General features: G+C 34.6%; 1 protein-coding gene across 1 annotated transcript in view; it reads left to right on the top strand.

The window, feature by feature from the left end:
- PARPBP (PARP1 binding protein) overlaps positions 1–20014 on the top strand; it is a 56447-nt gene that overhangs the window by 21493 nt on the left and 14940 nt on the right. Inside the window, exons 4-8 of the mRNA XM_077772207.1 lie at positions 744–851; positions 7465–7635; positions 8722–8876; positions 16294–16477; positions 19649–19827. Coding sequence (XP_077628333.1) covers positions 744–851; positions 7465–7635; positions 8722–8876; positions 16294–16477; positions 19649–19827 — 797 coding nt within the window. The remainder of the gene's footprint in view (positions 1–743; positions 852–7464; positions 7636–8721; positions 8877–16293; positions 16478–19648; positions 19828–20014) is intronic.

Below are 20014 nucleotides of genomic sequence, written 5' to 3'. Positions count from 1 at the left end.
AAAATAGGTATCTAAGTTGCCCTTCGTAGCAAAGGAGTAAAAGTCAAAACTTACCAAAAAAGTAAATTCTTTTTTTTACTGAACTTGAATTTTGAGATTCAAGTTATGAACATCAAAATCCCAGGCTTTTTTTTTTCTCTTCCTTTTATGATAAGCTCTGAGTTCTAGCTCGAATAAGTATATATTAGGGAGTTACTTTAGTTTTAATTTTATAGTGGCTGAGAGGGAAGTGGTTTGCAGTCTCATCAGGTTTTGTTAATTCAGTTTATACCTTCCCTTCAAGTTTACTAATCAGTAATGAGGTGTGTGAATACCTATATAATCTTAGATCCCTTAGAATAAATAATAGAAAGCAAATCTATATTTTTTTCATTGAAATTCTCTCTTTGAAATATTATGCTGTTAGGACACTAGGTTTACTTTTGTATAATCCCAAAATGAAGTATTTATTGTGTGCCTTAGGTAAGCCTTTTCTTTGTCTTTAGTTTCTTCTATAAAAATAAAAGACTGATTAAATTTCCAAGGTTATCTTTTAACTCTAAACTTGTGACCTCTGTGAGTACAGCCATTAGAAACAGAAGCATTTTGTTAGAGTTTAATTCCATGTATACTTACTGCCAACAAAGATCAGGTGATAATATCTATGCTGGAATATCATTGACACTATGTAGTGCTCAATGTGAAGTATTTTTTATAGTTGGCATAGCATTTTATTATTTGCAATGGTCCTGTGTTTTCTCCAGAGTCAACTACGAGATTTTCTGCTTGGGAGACCGTATGCAGTAGCTGATGAAACTGATCCTTATGTACCAATATCACCAGTGAGTAAATACAACCAGGATAATGAAAAGGTACTGATAAATTGTGAGTAAATTAAAGCAGGAGATGATCCTCTTCAAATCACTATAAATGTGATTGTACATTTTCTTTAAAAATTTTTTTAATTTGCTTAAATCTATATTTGCAAAAAGTAATACATTAGAGACTGGCAAGATCTTAGCAGTCAGTTTCTTCCTAGTTTCTGGCCAGGGTCACAGGCACTGCACAAAAATAGGTTATCACTCTAAGTTTCTGAAAAGTAGTTGGAAGGTCTAGGTTGCCAGAATTCTCTGAATCTTTGTATTTGGTAAATTTCACAATTATGGTTATAAATGACTGATTCTTGGGAGGATACATACAATGGAAAAATCTGTCTCCTTTGTGGTAGAATAACTGATGCATCACAAATTGTGATAATAGAGTTTGTTGTACAAACAAACCATGGTGAACAAACCACCTGTTTCATCTAATATAATTTACCTTTAGCTAAATACTATGCTAGGCACCTAATTGAATATAGTAACCCCATACTAACTATGGGAATTATGTTTATGAAAGTTCCTATCGTAAATAAAATCACCGTTGACAAAGATAAAAAATTTAGGAGTAATGGAAAAAACAGTAAAATTACATTCAACATATCTAAATCCATCTTTTTCATTAAGTTAACATATTTGATGAATCACCTTCTTCATTTTGTAGGAAGCATTGCTGAGGCAGATTCTCCCATAAGTCCCATGCCATACAGACAGCTTTTAAGAAATATATTTATTGGGCCACCTGGGTGACTCAGTGACTCAGTCAATTGAGTGTCCAACTTCAGCTTAGGTCATAATTTTGTGGTGAGTTCGAGCCCCTCATCAGGCTCTCTGCTGTCATGCAGAGATCACCTCAGATCCTCTGTCTCCCTCTCTCTCTGACTTTCCCTGAAAAATAAAATAAAACATAAAAAAAAAGAAATATATGTATCACTGCCCTCAAATAAATACCTGTGTACCTACTTCCTAGATTTACTAAGGTGCTTTACATTTGCATTTAATATTTTTTCTGGCTGATTTGAAAGTTAAGTTTCTGACATTATGACCCTTAATGCCTAAAATTCTTTAGCATATTATTTCCTGAAAATAAAGGCATAACCATAATATCATTATATATAAGAAAACTTAATTATTCTCTAATATCATTTACTGTTTTCCCTATTCAGATTTCTACATTTGTCGGCCAAATGGTTTTATATTTCTTAAGACTCTTTTAATCTAGAAGAATTCCCCTCAGGTTTTTGTTTGTTTGTTTGTTTGTTCATCTGATTAATTTCTCCTGGTATTATTTATCTTGTTCTTCTGTTTCCAGTAAACTGGAGGTTTCAACTAATAGCTTGCTTAGATTGAGGTTTAACATTTCATAACAAATACTTTTTAGCTGATGGCAAGTATCACATCAAGAGACACAATCTCAAGTTGTCCCAAATAGCCAGATTAGTCTAGGAAAAAGATGTAGTTTTCCCTTTGCTGTCAGCAAAGATCTGTGGGGTAACACTATATAAATATCCTGTTTCCCAACAATCTTACATATCCATTGATGATCCTTGTCTGACTTAGTTATTTCTGTAGTGTTTGCAGAATGGTGAATTTCTAACCCTGTCATGTCTTTACATTAGTTAGCTTCCATTTTTCAGTAAAGAATAATTTCCTCTTATCAATTGAGAGGAAGTATAGAGTTCCCTAAAAAAGGCAGAGTCACTATTTAACTCTTTCTATTTCATTACTAGCTTAGGAGTTGGGATAATAGTTATTTATCCTGGGTGGCTCAGTCGGTTGAGCATCCGGCTTCAGCTCAGGTCATGATCTCACTTTCATGGGTTCAAGCCCTGCGTCAGGCTCTGTACTGACAGCTAGCTCAGAGCCTGGAGCCTGCTTCAGATTCTGTGTCTCCCTCTCTCTCTGACCTTCCCCTGTTCACACTGTCTCTCTCTCTCTCTCAAAAATAAATAAAACACTAAAAAAGTATAAAAAACAGTACATTCATATATCAAGAGACTGGATCACTTACAAATCTCTTAAATTTATCTTACAGGCTCTATAGGGAAGAAACAGTAATTGTTAATTGTGCCTTTTAATGAACAGAAGTGAACTATATTCTACGTGTAAAACACCTAAGTGTTTATAATTTTGGCTTCAGATATAAAATTTTATATTTTATTTTATTTTATTTTTTTAATGTTTTATTTATTTCTAGGAGAGAGAGAGAGACAGCGTGAGCAGGGGAGGGTCAGAGAGAGAGGGAGTCACAGACTGAAACAGGCTCCAGGCTCTGAGCTGGCAGTCAGCACAGAGCCCGACACGGGGCTCGAACCCACGAACCGCGAGATCATGACCTAAGCGAAAGTCGGACGCTTAACCGACTAAGCCACCCAGGCGCCCCTAAAATGTTATATTTTAAAGGGATGCCCATGAAAAAAGATCATAATATATAGAAACTATATGCAAGCATATCGTTTTCTCATTTAAAAAAACAATGTTAGTTTCATTGGGTTAATCTTCTACTTCTATCTTTTGCCTTCTTGGATTGTTTTTTGAGAACAGTTAGCTGACTGATTAGATTTTATGAGGACATTAAAATTGCAGCCATCCTCTTAACCATTTTGCATTTTACTTACAGATTTCTAATTTTTTTTTTTGCAGAGTATTTTTGGGAGGCAATATATTTCTATTAAAATTCCAAAGTGACTTTTTGGGCTGAAGTCTTGCAAAGATATATTTTGATCACAAAATGTACCTTACTAATGCCACACTAGAGTCGTCAAGTAGATGAATGGCATGAATTTGAGAAAAAATATTTTTGTTTCCTTATTTTATTTTTCCTAAGGTATTAAACTGCATTAGAAACTCTGAAGCAAGGAAGGGAAAAATGGAATAAAGGCCCAAAAAGAAAACTTTCAGTTTAATAAAGAATTCTACCAGTATATTAGCTCTAGTCCAACTTTTTGTTGTTGTTGTTATATGTAAGAATTTATGTGTTGGCAAAGAAAGTAAAAAATACCTGTATAAATTATTAATGTCAATCTAGCAAAAGTAACTTTCAAGCTGAGATTGAATATCTACATTTTAGTAATAATTAAGGGATAGGAAAAGAAGCTTGGACTTGGCAGAAAGCTTAAGTAAGATTGTTCAACTTCTAAACAAACATTGCAAATATTTTGTGGTATGGATTGAATCGGTTTATTAAACAAATAAACAGAACATTATCTTTATTTTTGGTATCTTGGTAAAAGCTTCAATCTTGTGGATTTTTTCAATTTAGGCCCTTGCTTCTGGACATCATAACTGTATTTATGTGGAATGCTTTTTGAGAGAGCCTCTTTAAAACACACTTGCAAATACAAGAGCAGGGAAACCATAACTGCCATGTTATATGACCATAATGATAGGGATAGATTTCCAATTGTAGCCATGAGTTAAAAGAAACACTCTAACTGTGAGGACTCTAAGATGTTTTTCCCTGATGTTTCCCTAGCATCACAGATCAGAAGGGCAGAATTTGCTAGCCTTAAAGAGCAAGTTGTAGATGTGGTAGTGTAAGTCCTGGTTTGTACCCACTTAGGATCAGATCTATACATACTGTTATATTCTCATTATTTTTGAAGAGCAGAGTCATGGTGAAATGGATTGAATGAAATTAAATCTAGAAAGAGTAGAACAGTTTCTGATTACAGTAGGAATGTCCCTATTTCTGTAATTTTTGACAACTGTGTTATTCTTTTGAAATGTGAAGAGATAAGGTAGAGATTCATATGTTTTAGACAGACTATTGCACTATGAAGTTAAAATGGAAACTTTTGTTTTATAGATTCATATGAAGTATTATGATTTACACTGAAAATAAAAAATAAAAACACTTAAAATATAAGCAGAAAGCTATGTTATGCTTTATGTTATAAAATTTTAGGATGGATCTAAAGGTGATTTTAATTTACTTGTACCTTAGAGTGGTTTTCTTTTTAAGGCAATGTAATAAAAATATGTGAGTGTTTATTTGATCCCTAATAAGTTTTTATCAATAGTTTTCATTTTGAAATATCTAAAAGGGCTTCATACATGTATTTTTTTTTTCCATTTATCATTGAACAAAAACTGAGAACCTATTAACAAAAATGGACTGGTTACCTGCTCTAATACCAGTCATTCTTTCAGGCTCTAAGAATACATTATTTGCTTTCCTGGAGCTCATGAGGTAGTAGTAGAAAGATTAAGAAAACACACAACGTCAGAAAATGTTAAGATCTATGAGGAAATTATAGTTTGCTGATATGCAGAAATATTACATGGAAGTAAGAAAGGGAGTATGTGAATTGCTGTTTTATATGGGAAATCAGGGAGCCTCTCTGCAAAAGTAACATTTGCCTAATATTTTTAATATTTAAGAAAAAAGTTTCATAATGTTAATATTTAAACTTTATTTAAAAAATCAATTTTGTTTAAACTTTGAGTCCATGTTTAAGGTAACCTTCTCCTGTCCAATAAGGTTTTTTCTAAGTATTTTTTTAAGTTTATTTATTTATTTTGAGAGAAAGAGCGTGAGTAAGGGAGGAGCAGAACGAGAGGGAGAGAGAGAATCCCAGGCAGGCTCTGTTGTCAGTACAGAGTCCAACACAGGGCTTGAACCGACAAACTGTGAGATCGTGACCTGAGCTGAAACAAAGAGCTGGATGCCTAACTGACTAAGCCACCCAGGCACCCACAGTAAAGTTTTTTAAAACTGACCTTGACTGCCTACCATGTTTTAAGAATTTAAATTCATGAAATTTAAATAATCTGAAAGAAAGCATGTCACCTTTAAAAGCACTTTTTATATGTATATGAACTTGAGACTTTCTGAGTAATTGTCTAAGACACTTCTTAATGATTTGTAATTTTTATTTTTCAGTTCTGATAAGTTTTGGCTCTGTACACTTAACACTTCAAGCCTGTCCAGCTTCAGTGGTCTGCTGCTTAAGCTATATACAGTTGAGGAATGCACTGTTTAACAAACTTTCCAGCTCATAGCTCTGGTTCCTTATAGCTCAGTCTTTACTGAATATATTTCTTTCTCCTTTCAACCTGCATTTTTGACGGGCCTTCTGGAGTCTCCCCCATGCTTGTGTAGTTTCCCTGTCAACTAGGGATTTTGGCTCTTTTTACTCTCAATTTTTCCAGGGTTTTCCCCTTTAAATTTCTAGCTGCTTTCCCAGCCCTGGAGTCTAAGGACACCTTTCTAGTCACTTCTACCTTTTGTAGACATAGTCATGAAATTTGGGCCAGTAAACCACAAACTTAATTCATACCCTTCTTATTTCAGTTCCGTTAAAATTAGTCTTACAGCTTCTGTCTACCTTCTGGACACCTTTCAGTGTCTTTATAAATAGTTTTTAAAATTTATTACCATTTTATGTTTGTTCTCTGTGAGGTTCACATGATCACTTGAAGTGGAGGAAGTTTAGGGTCTTGAATAATCACAGGCTTGCTATTCTTACCCTTCTTGTTGCAGTTCTTTTTTTTTTTTTTTTAATTTTTTTTTTATTTCTAGGAGAGAGAGAGAGAGAGAGAGACAGTGTGAGCAGGGGAGGGTCAGAGAGAGAGGGAGTCACAGACTCTGAAACAGGCTCCCGGGTCTGAGCTGGCAGTCCGGACAGAGCCTGACGCGGGGCTCGAACCCATGAACCGCGAGATCATGACCTAAGCGAAACTCGGACGCTTAACCGACTAAGCCACCCAGGCACCCCTGCAGTTCTTTTAAAATTAAATTCTCCTCTACCTTGTGTCTGCTTTTTAGGTCCTTTCCAGTGTCTTTATGTATTTGTGTTTTTAAAATTTTATCTAATATTTTATACTTATTTGTGGAGTTCACACTATCACTTCCCCCATACTAGAAGTTGCAAGGTCTTAAATAGCTATAAATAGCTAACTTTAAAAATAAGATAATTGAATTCCCTGGTTTATTATTTGACTATAAAAGACAAGTACAAAGTACAGTATATATGAAAGAACTGATATCCATATTAAATATTTGCAAATATTTATCTTATGTTTCAGCAGTCATAGCTCTGTTTTAGGCCAGTTAATGTCAACATCAGCTACTTATTATTATTTTTTTGTTTACATTTGCTTGAATCTCTTGATTGTAATACTTACTTGGTTATTTGGTATTGTCAAAGCCAGTATCTAATAATTTCCCTCTGAATTTAACCTTTAAACTTCAGCCTATATCTAGCCCTATATGGGTAAAGAACCAATACTGCCAGTTGGCCCATTCCCTAAGCTTCAGGGGGCATCATTACTCCTTGTTATTTAGTGACAATTGTGTGTAGGGGAAAGAGATCCAGCCTTATCAGAAATACAGACTTTGGACTTTATCTTTTTATATCATTTTTTAAGAGACATTTTCAACAATTACGATAATTGTTGTTTGCTCATAGATGCTCACTGGTGGCAAGTTGGTTTCATGATCAAGAATCAATTGTCCAAATCAAACTTTTGTTTTATGACAGTTCTCTTTTCCCAAAGAGTTGAATGATATATTGTTATTGGATGGTCATAAGTATTTTTACTGCATATTTAAAAATATTATTGATTCAGAACAACTTCAATAAAATAATATTTTGTTGTACAGGTGCAGTTACTAGCAAGGAAAATTATCTACTCATATTTAAGCCTGCTAGTGAATTCAAAGAATGACCTGGCTCTGGCTCATATTCTTAATATTCCTGATAGAGGACTTGGACGAGAAGCCTTCACTGACTTGAAACATGCTGCTCAAGCAAAAAAGATGTCTATCTTTTTGGTATGGACATATTACATTTTCAGGATGTTTTAAAAGACTATTAATGAACAGTGGATATATGTACATTAATATAGAATTCTTAATATAGAATTCTTATGATAAAACAACTTTTAAACTGTGAATATATGTTCTTCCTTTGTTTTGAAAATCTGTAGTACTTTTATTTATTACCATATTCTTCAAATTTGACAAGGGAGAATATCTCTAAAGCACTGTTTCACGTGTTCTGTAGTCCTGTTAAATTCTCCTTGAATAAATATTTCCAAAGGCAAAAGTGCCTGTTAAATGCCCCTTGAATAAATGTTTCCAAGGGCAAAAAGTTTGGAAATAGTATATACCTTTATTGGATGTTTATATATCAAAAGCTCTGAGTAGTCCTACCATTAAGAAATATGCTTAAATTAACCATCTTATTTAATCTGTTGTTTCTAAGTTATTTATCCTTGGAACTTTTTTCCAAATTTCTGAAATTTCATAGAATTTGTCTTAGGATTTACTTTGGAAAATACAGCTTTAGAACATTTGATCTTTGATGGAAATGCTCTTAAGTATAGCCATCGTATACATAATTTTATCATTGTAAAGATAAATCTTTTGAACTACACATGATTAAATAATCCTAAAATGTGAAAGCTAGATAGGACTTAGTGATTATTTAGTTTAAGTGTTTAGTTTATAAATAAGGTTTGGAAGAGTTGAATCAATTGCCTTGAATAAATCAACATAGTTGTTACTTAAAAACCCTTTTGATCCATATAAGAATTCCAGTTCAATCTATATAAGAAAATATTTGTATACTAATATTCTAGTCAGTGATATTCTCTTATGAATATATTCTTATGCTCTTAGTTGGTTGCCTAACTAGGCTCCTCAGTCTCCACTTGCATTGTTATCACCCTTGCTGGCATGAATTCTGCATGGCATCTGTTTCTTTAATTATTTACTTCTGAAAGTGACCTGAATTGTAAAAAGTGTTTATCTCTATATCCAGAAATAATATAAATGTACTTAGGTTCATAAAGTTTTATTTTTAACTCATTAAATCATGAAGCATTTAAACATTAAATCATTTGTTTTAATTCATAGGTGGCCACATCATTTATTAGGACACTAGAGCTTGGAGGGAAAGGATATGCACCATCACCATCAGATCCTTTAAGGGCACATGTAAAAGGATTGTCTAATTTTATTAACTTCATTGACAAATTAGATGAGATTCTTGGAGAAATACCAAATCCAAGGTAATGACTTTTCATAAGTTAACAAATGTTTGTTACTAATCTAGCTTTAAAACTTACAAAATCAGAAGTAGATTTGAATATAGGAGCTATTGAAATGACCAAGCATCTAACAAAACAGTGGGGAGAAGAAACAAAATATCTAGATGAGTAAATTATAACCTCATGGCCTGTCCCCCTAAGTTTCTGCCTGTCTTTGATTCTAAAAATTTTGCCCAAGTCAGATGGCATGTTCAAATTGTCTGTTTTGTCTTTTTCTGGAAGAAATAGATTTTTGAGGACTGGACATGACTGAATAGATCATTTCTTTAAAATTTTTATTTAGCAATAAAAGAAACTTATACCTGGAATGAGTAAGGAAATTGACAGAGATATGATGAAATCTAGCTTCTACTTCCTGCTACTTTTTTTTCTTTTCTTGGATGTAAATCTTTGGTTCATCTGGAATTTGTTTTTACATTATATTGGAAGTAATATCTTCTTATCTGATAGAATCTCATTTATAATATATGCATATTGGATTAGTAATTTTGAGAGCAATTTGGTGGAACAGAAATACATTGTATATGTTAGCAATCATGGTAGATTACTGTCAATTTGGTTGGTATACTTTAGCATAGTACTAATAAAAAGAGCTGGTATTTATTAAACACTTTTTATGTGTCAGGCATTATACTCAGCTTTTTATGGGGGTTATAATTTGATCATTACAACAGCCTTCCATTATGGGTACTATATAAACATCCAATTCAGAGAGGAAGAAACTGAAGTACTGGGACTAAGTAATTTACCTCAGTCACATTGTTATTTAAGTAGCAAAGATGGGATCTGAACTCACTTCTGATCCTTGAACCCCTTAATCTCTGTGTCTTATTTCATGAAACTTCTTTTCATCATAAGATTCCAAGAAGAATTTTTTTGTCAGGATTTTATTCTGAATTACATCCTTTTTGTGTCTTTTTTATGGATATCTGTTACAAGGAAGTAAATTTGGAAAAGGTTTTTTGAATATGACTTATCGTCAATATCAGTGATATCTTCTGAACTTTCAAATATATTGGCTGGCTGTTTCTTCTGAGTTTGCAGCTAATTTTTAAAAAATATTTTATTTTTAGCAAAGCAGATATAGGTATGTTTTGTTAAAGTCAAGTGGTATATAGACTTACAGTAAAATAGTTCTCTACAGATGAATTGACTCTAAGTTTTTTGCTTTTATATTTACCTCATTTAAATGAAATTTTCATGAAGCTATGTTTTTTCAATTTTAGACATTATTAACTTCCTACCCATTTTTAAGTTCCTCACCAACCTCCCAGTCTCCCCTTTTCTGTCTTCTCCTTCCTGATAGGCACACAGACACGCACAACTTTGTTCGTCCTTCTAATGTAGCTATACCACAATTTCAGCTTAAGTTACATTTTAGAATTTTTTTTATTACTGTAAATACTCCCTATACCTAAGGTATGTGATATGCTGTGATTATACTTCCTTTCATGTACAAATTTTTGGGGGTTTTTTCTAGAGTTAATATCTACTTTTTTCTTTTGCTTTACTTCCTATATATTTATTATCAAATTTTTATCAAGCTTTCCACAAAACCATACAATTTCTGGGTTTTGCCCTTGAAGACATTCCTTCTGGAGAATGCACTATCTTCTTCATTCAGTGTGTACTTTTTCTTGTTAGTTCTATTTCACAGTGGTAACTATGAAGTTTCATTACCTTATGAATTTTCTTTGCTTCTGCCTTGTTTTCTGAATCTCATGACTTTATTTTTAATTGGTAGACCCCTTATTTTGTGCACATGGCTTTCTGAGAGAAACAGGAGACAAATATTTTTATTGCATTCTCTCATTTTATTGAATGTGACCTTATATCATGTTTTATTTATCTGAAAGTATTAATTTTTTAAGATTATTTTTGTCTGCATCTTGGATTGTCTTTGTTGTTATCTAAGTTGAATGTTTTCTTTTTGTTTGTTTTGCCCTCTTTAATGTTAGAGGTGTTCCTAAAATGTATGGTGATTCTGAATAGCCCTTTCATCATATTTAAGAATGAGACCCTATAGAGCTGATTAGTAGCTCTGCACAGTGGATTTCTTTATAGCCTGGTAGCCAGTTAGTTCCGTTGTTGGGGATTCTCCAAATATTGGTAACTAAAGGTCTTTTCTTTAGGACTTACCCCAAAATTTCCACAGTTGCATCCTTAGGTCTCTTTTGGAAAGCTCTAAGTCTAGCCAGTCTAGTATTATTCTGAGATTCTAGTAATAATCTAGCTAGTAATTACTAGCTTGTCTAGTAACATTCTGGGATTTGAAGTAGGATAGGAGTTGATCCAGTTCAGTCTATAGACTTTTACTCAGTCCCCGTTTTCAGTCCCCACTGCCTCGAGGTCTAGAGCCTATCTAGCTTACTTTGTTCAGAGTAATCTTGCTTTTTATGCTGAGCGGGGATAAGTGCACTGGCTTGACTACTTAGAATAGGAGAGGAGATTTTGGCGTTCTGATGTAGACTGTCAACCAGCTTTCTTATTTGCAACCCCTTTATCATAGCCTTCAGTATTGAATTCAATTTCTGAGAATTTCTAGAGTTGCTTCTTATTGGAATCTCTTTTAGCAGTTACATATGTTTTAGCTTTCTCTGTGCTGAGTAATCAGCTACCACATGTCCATCTGCTTTTCATCTTTCATTCCTTTCGTTATATGTCTCTGCTGTCATCCACTATTGTCTCCTCTTTCATTCTTTTTCTTCGTGGATTTAAAACATTTGCATTTCTGTCATTTCTCTGCAGCTTTAGGAGGGAGCAGACATAAATGCATACATTCAATCCAGTGTAGTTTGTTATAATTACATTCCCTTTGGAGGAATTTCTGGTTTGGATAAGTTATCTACAGGATAGAAGTACATTTTAGAGGCATTTAGGATGAGAGAATAGAATAGACTTAAATTCTTTAACATATCACTGAGTTATTGTGGATATCCTATCTTGCAACAGTGAGTAATTCACTCTATGTTCTTGAGAAGACACTGAAGAAGAAGTAGGTGTTCAAGTAGTGGGTATATTTATGTGAGTGTCTAAACAGTCCCCCTAAGCAATCTTTATTTTTTCTTTATGGTGATATTTGTATATATTAAGTATGTCTTCATTTCCTAATTTAAAAAAAAAAACTATTAAAAGCTAAAGCCATATATCCTATTTATGCAGTAATAAAAGGATGTGTACAGAGGAAAGGACAATTGACCTAATTGTGGGAGCCAGGGATAAAAGGGTCTGGAATGCTTACCTGGGTGACTGTTACAGTTCAGCTTACTCTTGAAGTATGAACTTGAAAGAGTTAGACAGACATGGAGAATGGGTATGATATGAAGCCCAGATGGGGAGAAGGGAGGATACTTCCTACAGATAATAATGACTAGCCTATTGGGGCATTGTTTCATTGGTTATTCATTTTGTCTTATAATTTCAACTCCTACTAGTATTTTTGCCGCAGTCCATAAAGATTATAAGAAAAAACAACAAACCATTTTCTGTTTTTGTCACTTCCTTCTCCTTCCTGAAATTCTTTTTTTTTTTTTTTAATGTTTATTTATTTTTGAGAAGCAGAGAGACAGAGCACAAGCAAGGGAGGGGCAGAGAGAGAGAGGGAGACACAGAATCAGAAGCAAGCTCCAGGCTTCAAGCTGTCAGCACAGAGCCCGACGTGGGGCTCGAACCCACACAGATTGTGAATTATGACCTGAGCCGAAGTCAGATGCTCAACCAACTGAGCCACCCAGGTGCCCCTCCTTCCTGAGATTCTTGAAAAAACAAAATGCTATTCTTTATTCCATTTCCCAATTCTAATGACTTAATATGTATTTCTCACCAGACTGTTAACTCTGTGAGGGTTTTAGTGATTTTCTTCACTAATATCCCTTAGAGTTAACATGGTTTCTGGCACAGAGTAAACACTCAATATTTATTTACTTGTCTGTACTTAATTGACTGACAGTCATTTGCCGTTCCACTCTATTGAAGCTATTCTGCCAAAGATCACTTCTGATCTAGTTGATATGGTCTTTTTGGACTCAAAAAGTCCTTAACTTTGATCATTTTCTCTTAGAACCCTTTTCCCCATATTTCTGAGATTCCATTGTCTTATTTTCCATCTACTCCTAGGACTGCATATATGCAAATTCTAAATCTGTATTTCAGTGGGATTCAAACCTCTTTCCTGAATTTCAAAAATACATCTTTGTCTATAGGTTGTGACCATAAAGGCAACTAAAACTTAACATGTCCCAAACTAAGTCTTCATCTTTATCTGCAAACCTTTTTCTCTTTCTAAAGTAACCCAACTTGTTGAAGCCTCTTTCTCAACTACCTAAGCAGAAATCTGGAACATATCCTAAACTTTTTTTTCACTTTCCCTATCCCTTCTGCCACCAAAACCCATTAATTCTTCTTACTTAACATTTTTTATATTCTTTCTTCTCATCTCTATTACTATAGCTACTATCTTATTTCCATTTTTTATGGAAAGTCTGTTTTCAGATTTTTATCGTTTCTTGCCTGAACTTCTTCACTTCTCTCTGAATTGTTCTTACTGCCTCCAGTCTTGAGTTGCCCCATCCTGTTGTCCTCACTACTGCCAGTGGTCTTTGTAAAACAACAAATGTTACTCCCATGATTAAAATCCTTCACTGATTTCATATTAGGTACAGGATAAGACTCCAGAAACCTCAGTATGATATACAAATTCTAAATGCTCTAACTCCTGCTTGTACCTTCCTCTCGCCTGTCTCTCAACCTTAAAACTTAGAGTTAAAAATGTATTTAACCTTGTAACTGAGTATAATAGGGTGGAAGTGGTAGGGAAATATAGTAATCTTTGTATCAAAGGGAGGATGGTGAATAGGGAAGAAATGAAAGAATTGATTCTCACGCTTCCCTCCCCACTGCCAACTTTTCATCAGGCCATCTTAGCTATATTTTGGTTGTATTTCTACATTTTGCCAGTAGGTGCCACTATAAAATGCATGTACTTTCCTGAAAAATATCTTAAATTAGGGGTTTCAGGTTACATAAATTAGTTCTCTGTTGTTCCAATATTTAAAATTATGTATTTCAAGTTTATGACACAACTTTTAATGGTTTAATTTCGGAAAGAGAGAGACAGCGTGAGCAGGGGAGGGTCAGAGAGAGAGGGAAACACAGAATCCCAAACAGGCTCCAGGCTCTGAGCTAGCTGTCAGCACAGATCCTGAGCCGGGCTTGAACCCANTCTCTCTCTCTCTCAGAAATAAATAAAATATTAAAAAAAAAAAAGAGCTTCAAAAGTAAAAAATACATAAAGTAAAAGCTATACTAGTTCCCTCAGAAGGTTCAGACTCAGTGTGAAATTCTCTGGTTGCCCTCTCCCACCTAAGGCTTTGTGTCCTGATCAAAGTACTGCTAGAGATTTTTGCCTCCAGGAAAACCCATTCATTCTGATTGCCTCCCATTTATAGCTCCCAACTTTCTACTCCAGCTCTTGTCTGTTCCTTTTTTGGGGGGAGAGATTAAGTGGTATTTAGAGATTTCCCCCATTCCTGCCAAACTCTGTGAGATGTCCCCCCAGGGTATTTAGTCTGCCAGAGTGTAAGTGGAAAGCAGAAAGCCCCGAAGTACTTTTGTATAACAAATTATATGAATAATCATAAAATATGTATCTTTTGTCTTACTATTAAAAACTTCTTACTGTTGTGTGTGATAGTGGTCATTTATTTAATTAACGTATCAGTCACTTCTTTGTGCTGAGTATAAACTGGTAGTATAAAGATTAGCATTGTTCCTTTCTCAAGGAGCTTTTTCTTTCTTTTAATTGAAATGTTTCCCAAGCTTATATAGTTGTTAGAATCACCTGTGGTACTTTTAAAACAATACAACTATTCAGTACTCTTCTCTGCAGTTTATGATTCAATAAGGTGGGATCTGAAGTTGATTTTTTAAACAAATGTTGAATATGATTCTGATAATCAGGCAAATTTGGAAGACACTGGTCTAATCATACATTTAAGTGTTTCTGCAATTTTCATATAACTTTCTTTCTGTATTTGGACCAGCTGTTTGATTGTAAACAATCATATTTCCAGTGTTTCTTAGGAAAACTGACTTCTTCCCTAAAACATAAAACCTGGCAATAAGGCAATGTGGATTAGAACTTTAATTCATAATTTCCTTTATGCTACTATAAAAGTCACAGAAAAGTTTGGGGCGCCTGGATGGCTCAGTGGATTAAGTTTCCAACTCTTGATTTTGGCTCAGGTCATGATCTTATGGTTCTTGGGATTGAGCCCTGTGTCAGGCTCTGCACTGAGAGTTGAGCCTGCTTGGGTTTCTCTCTCTTTCTCTCTCTGCACCTCTTCTCTTTGCATGTGCGCAGGCACCCACTCTCCCTCTCTCTCAAATAAACATTAAAAAAAAAAAGGTCACAGAAAAGTTAAACAGAATACCCAAGGTAGAAGGGGGTAGGAGAGGTGCTTTCTTGTGCTCAGGTATTCTGACTTTATACCCAGGCCATACAACCTTCTCCTTTAGCACTGCACAACCTTCCCAGGGATATCTCCAGGAATGGAGATCTCCTGACTTAAAAAGCCCTCTTCTATTGTTGGACACCTCTAATTTCTTCCTTGTAATAGATCAAACTCCTTCTTCCTATATATTTCTCACATTTTTTTAGGTCAGGCTTCTAGAGCAGGAACTGCAACCTAAATTCATTCAGGCTCAGGCTTAGTATAAAGAAATAATTGATTTCAGGTTTTTTAAACACTTGTCTATTGGACATAGTTGGTCCAGTCTCTGGTTTGCTTTAGATCGGTATTAACTAGCTTAATTTCCCCTTCCACATGATAACAGTTCTCATATTAGAATGCAATACCATGCTTCAGGTCAGTCCTCACTACCTCCTTCCTAGCTCAGACACTGTGTTCTTGGACAAGCTATTTAACCTTTTTGAGATGCAATTTTCTCATCTGTGATTTAAGAGTAATAATACTTAGTGAATGAATTTTTAAGATTAAAGTAATGTAGGATTCTAGGTATAAATTGAGAGGTAGTGTTTCTATTACCTTGTATCTAAGCATACATATTTTTAAGTTTATTATGTATGTATAACTGTATCTGAAACTGTTATTATATATCATATTTAACTAAAATATTGCCCTTCAGCTTTCAAATCAAGAAGTAACTTACTTTATTGAAATGACTTGCTTTTAGAAAAACTTGTAAATTTTGTTTCTCATGGTTCTCATCCTTTTCTTAATTGTGTTAGTTTGATTTATAAGACCAGTGTCCTATTTTTTGGAAAGTGTTGATTAACTCTGAGAAGTATATTTTCAAGCTTATAAGCATATTGTCATTTCTAATACTATTATAAAGGTGATCTTATTTCTATTTTCAGCATTGCAGGGGGTCGGATACTCTCAGTGATAAAGATGCAGCTGATTAAAGGCCAAAACAGCAGGGATCCTTTTTGTAAAGCAGTAGAGGAAGTCACTCAGGATTTGGATTTGAGGATTAAAAATATTATCAATTCTCAACAAGGAGATGTAGCTCTTAGTACCACTGACATCAGTCCTGCACGGGTAATGAGCTTTTTATTTTTCATTATCCTTCTGTACAAAACATTATCGCATCTACTTGTTATAGAAATGGTTTACTGTTGCTACTTAAGTCAGAAGAATGTGTTTCCTGTGTTATAAGATGTTGAAAATTTAAGTTTCTCAATAGAATTATATAGGATTATGTCCAACTTGAGTAAATCATAACATCTTTGGGCCAGTTGTCTGTGTTTGTTAAAGAAGGCATTGGATAATCTTCACTATCCCTTGTAGCACTAGAAGTTTATAATTCATAATGGACATTACGGTATTTTGTAATGTTTTTCAATAATTATTCTTATGAAACCATTATTTTCCCATTCAAATATAAAATAAAAGCCAGGTTTCTCAGGTTCTGATCCTTATACTAGGTTCTCTGTAGAACAGCAAGAGAAATGTTTTCTATTCAGTTTATTTTTCTTCATTAGAATTTTTAAATCTTTATGATGTGTTCTTTTCTACCTCTTACCAGCCTACTGCAAATATTAGGAATTTCTCCTATACTTAAAAATCTTGTAGCTATATATTCCCCGAGTATTTATCTGTTTCTTCTTGTTGTTGTTGTTTTAACATAGGGAATCAAACACTGTATGGTGCAATAACTATAGTGTTATAGGAGAATTTTTTTTACCATGTTTTCAGCTCTAGAAAAGAATTTTGGGTCATGTGTTATAATCTATTTGTTGCAGTTATTCAAGCAACAAAAGCCCCTTTTCATTAGGTGTGACTCTAATAATCAGAGCATGAGGAAAGACTTTTGCTTGTATTTTATTCATCTGTTTATTCATAGAACCATTTTCAATTATTTTTCTATAAAAATGCATGTTTTTAGATTAACTTAAAGGTGGGACATAGGGGAGATTCTGGGTTGTTGCTCCATGTGTCTCATGTATGTTAACACCTTCTGTGACTAGCTTGGCTCAAATGACATCCAGGTTATTACTATACGTCTAAGTCAGGAACTGTCACAACTCAAGTAATTAAGAGCACCAGTCTCTCCTATTTCCTGTCACAACAACTAAAGATCCAACCTGATTCTTAATTTTATGTTTTCAGCCAAATCAGAAATCTTTGAAAAATACTGCCCAATAATTCTTAGTGAGTTAACATTAAACAATGTGGACTTCTCACTGGTACCAATGAAAAATCTGTGTTAAGCACATATTATTGTGAGAGGCACATACAGTGTGATAGCAGTCATTATTGTGATAAGCAATTTGTTAAGATTCTAGTGCAGCTATACAGGAAGGTTTGGTCAAGCCAAGTAGAGAAAGGAGGCCAACACCATGTTGATGGAAGCTGATTATAGCCGCACCACAACCGAGGTCTCAGGGTGACTTTGATATTTAGGCACAATGTCCACCATACCATATGGGTTGGGCACTGTCATTACCCCTATTTTACCAGTGATTTAACTGAAGCACACAGCAGGGCTAAAGAACTTTCCCAGAATAAGGCACCTACTACTAGTAAGTTGGTATCAAACCCAGCTAGAAATATCTTCAGTTTGTGTTTACATGTATCCATATATAATGTTGTATTATCATATATTTTCCCTTATTCTGTCTAGTCACTAAGTTTTTCTAGCTCTCCTCTTTTAATCTGCTTTTTTCTTTATCTCCACTGTTACTATCTTAGTTCACTGCTACTACCTTCTCCTTTTCCAAGGTGGACTATTACAGTCTCTTAATTTGTGTTCCTATCTCCAGACTTTGTAACCTTCTTACCCTGGAATATATTTGATACATTACCATCATTTTTCTAAAATCTTTTTTTTTTAATTTTTTAAAAAATTTATTTCTGAGAGAGAGAGAAAGAGAGACAGTGTGAGCAGGGGAGGGTCAGAGAGAGAGACACACACAGAATCTGAAGCAGGCTCCAGGCTCTGAGCTAGCTGTCAGCACAGAGCCCAATGCGAGTCTCGAACCCACAAACTGTGAGATCACGACCTGAGCCTAAGTCAGATGCTTAACTGACTGAGCCACCCAGGCACCCCCATTTTTCTAAAATCTAAATAGAATCATTGATGTCCTTGCTTAATAAAGCAAAAGATTTTAACTATGTAACAGACTGACTTATAATTTCTTTGCCAGATATATAAAGCTTTCCTAGGTTCATCCTGCATAACTCTCCCTCTGTTATTCTGTTCTTCAGCCATATCGTTACCTGGTTCTTGAAAGTACTAATATCTCTCCTACCCCTATGTGTCTCCTCCTCCATGAAGCCATCTTTGATTCCTGAGTAAATTGTTCACTACCTTTTATGTGCTCCTATTGTACCATGTATACCTTCTGTTAGAAATAGCACATAAGGGTGTGCCTGGGTGGCTCAGTTGGTTAAGCCTCATCCAACTCTTGATTTCAGCTCAGATCATGATCTCATGGTTCCTGAGATCAAGCTCCTACGAGCCCCGTGGCGGGCTCTGTGCTGACAGCTGTGGAGCCTGCTTGGTCTTCTCTCTCCCTCTCTGCCCTTCAGCTGCTTGCATGTGTGCATTTTATCTCTCCTTTTCTGTCTCTCTCTCTCCTTCCCCCTCAAAAATAAACATGAAAAAATATATAGCACTTAGTACTTTATAGTGCACCTGTTGGTTACTTACTTATTTTGTTTAGAAGACTGGGTTCCTTGAGGCAGTGGCTTTTACCTTTGTAGCCTTAGCTTCAAACACTGCTTGGGACTTGCTATGTTCTTATCAGTGGATTACTGAGTGAATGAATGTCAACTGATTTTTATTTTTTGCATTTGAATACATCTTTATGGCCATCTGTGGGGTTGGTATTCAGATCAACAGAACCCCATCTCTCTTTGGTATAAAAAAGAAAAATACACAAGGAGTTAAGTCATGAGGCTGGGGTCACATAGCTAGATAGTTACTAAATTTTCTGACTTAAAGCCTGGGATGTTATTTTGTTCAGAACCAATGTCTTCCCTGATGATACTATTTTCTATATTCTTTTGTGCTTCTGGAAGGTGTTAAGATTGATTTTAGTATGACTTGAGGGAGAAATATATATGCTTTAAAGCCATTTCCCATGGCTGATTCTTTTATTACTTGAACTATAAGAAGAGGAGAACAGTGGCATGAGAAATGGAAGAGAATGGCTGATTGACCCAACTTCGATTATTACATTTACTTAATATTATTTTTTGCTGTAGCCAAAATCTTATGCCATAAACCATGGCACTGCATACTGTGGCAGAGATACTGTGAAAATTTTACTAGTTCTTTTGGATGAGGAAGCAGCCAGTTTGCCTACCAAAAACAAAGCAGAGCTTTTATATGATGATGAAAACACAGTTCATCATAATGGAATTTCTGTTCTTACACTTTTTAGGTAAGTAATGTAGAAGTTATATGTATATGAATGTTATCTCTAGGCTATAAAAGGAATGTTTGAAAGAACACTTCATTAAGTAAAAAACACATGCTCTGGTAAGAAACTTGTAGACTACACAAAAGTGTGAAGGGAGAAGACAAAAGTTAAAGGGAGATCGAACATTTGGATGTGAGAAAGTTATATA

Source organism: Crocuta crocuta, unplaced genomic scaffold (genome assembly GCF_008692635.1).
Source record: "Crocuta crocuta isolate KB4526 unplaced genomic scaffold, BGI_CrCroc_1.0 scaffold216, whole genome shotgun sequence".
Lineage (NCBI taxonomy): Eukaryota > Metazoa > Chordata > Mammalia > Carnivora > Hyaenidae > Crocuta > Crocuta crocuta.
This window is presented reverse-complemented; position numbering and strand designations above follow the sequence as displayed.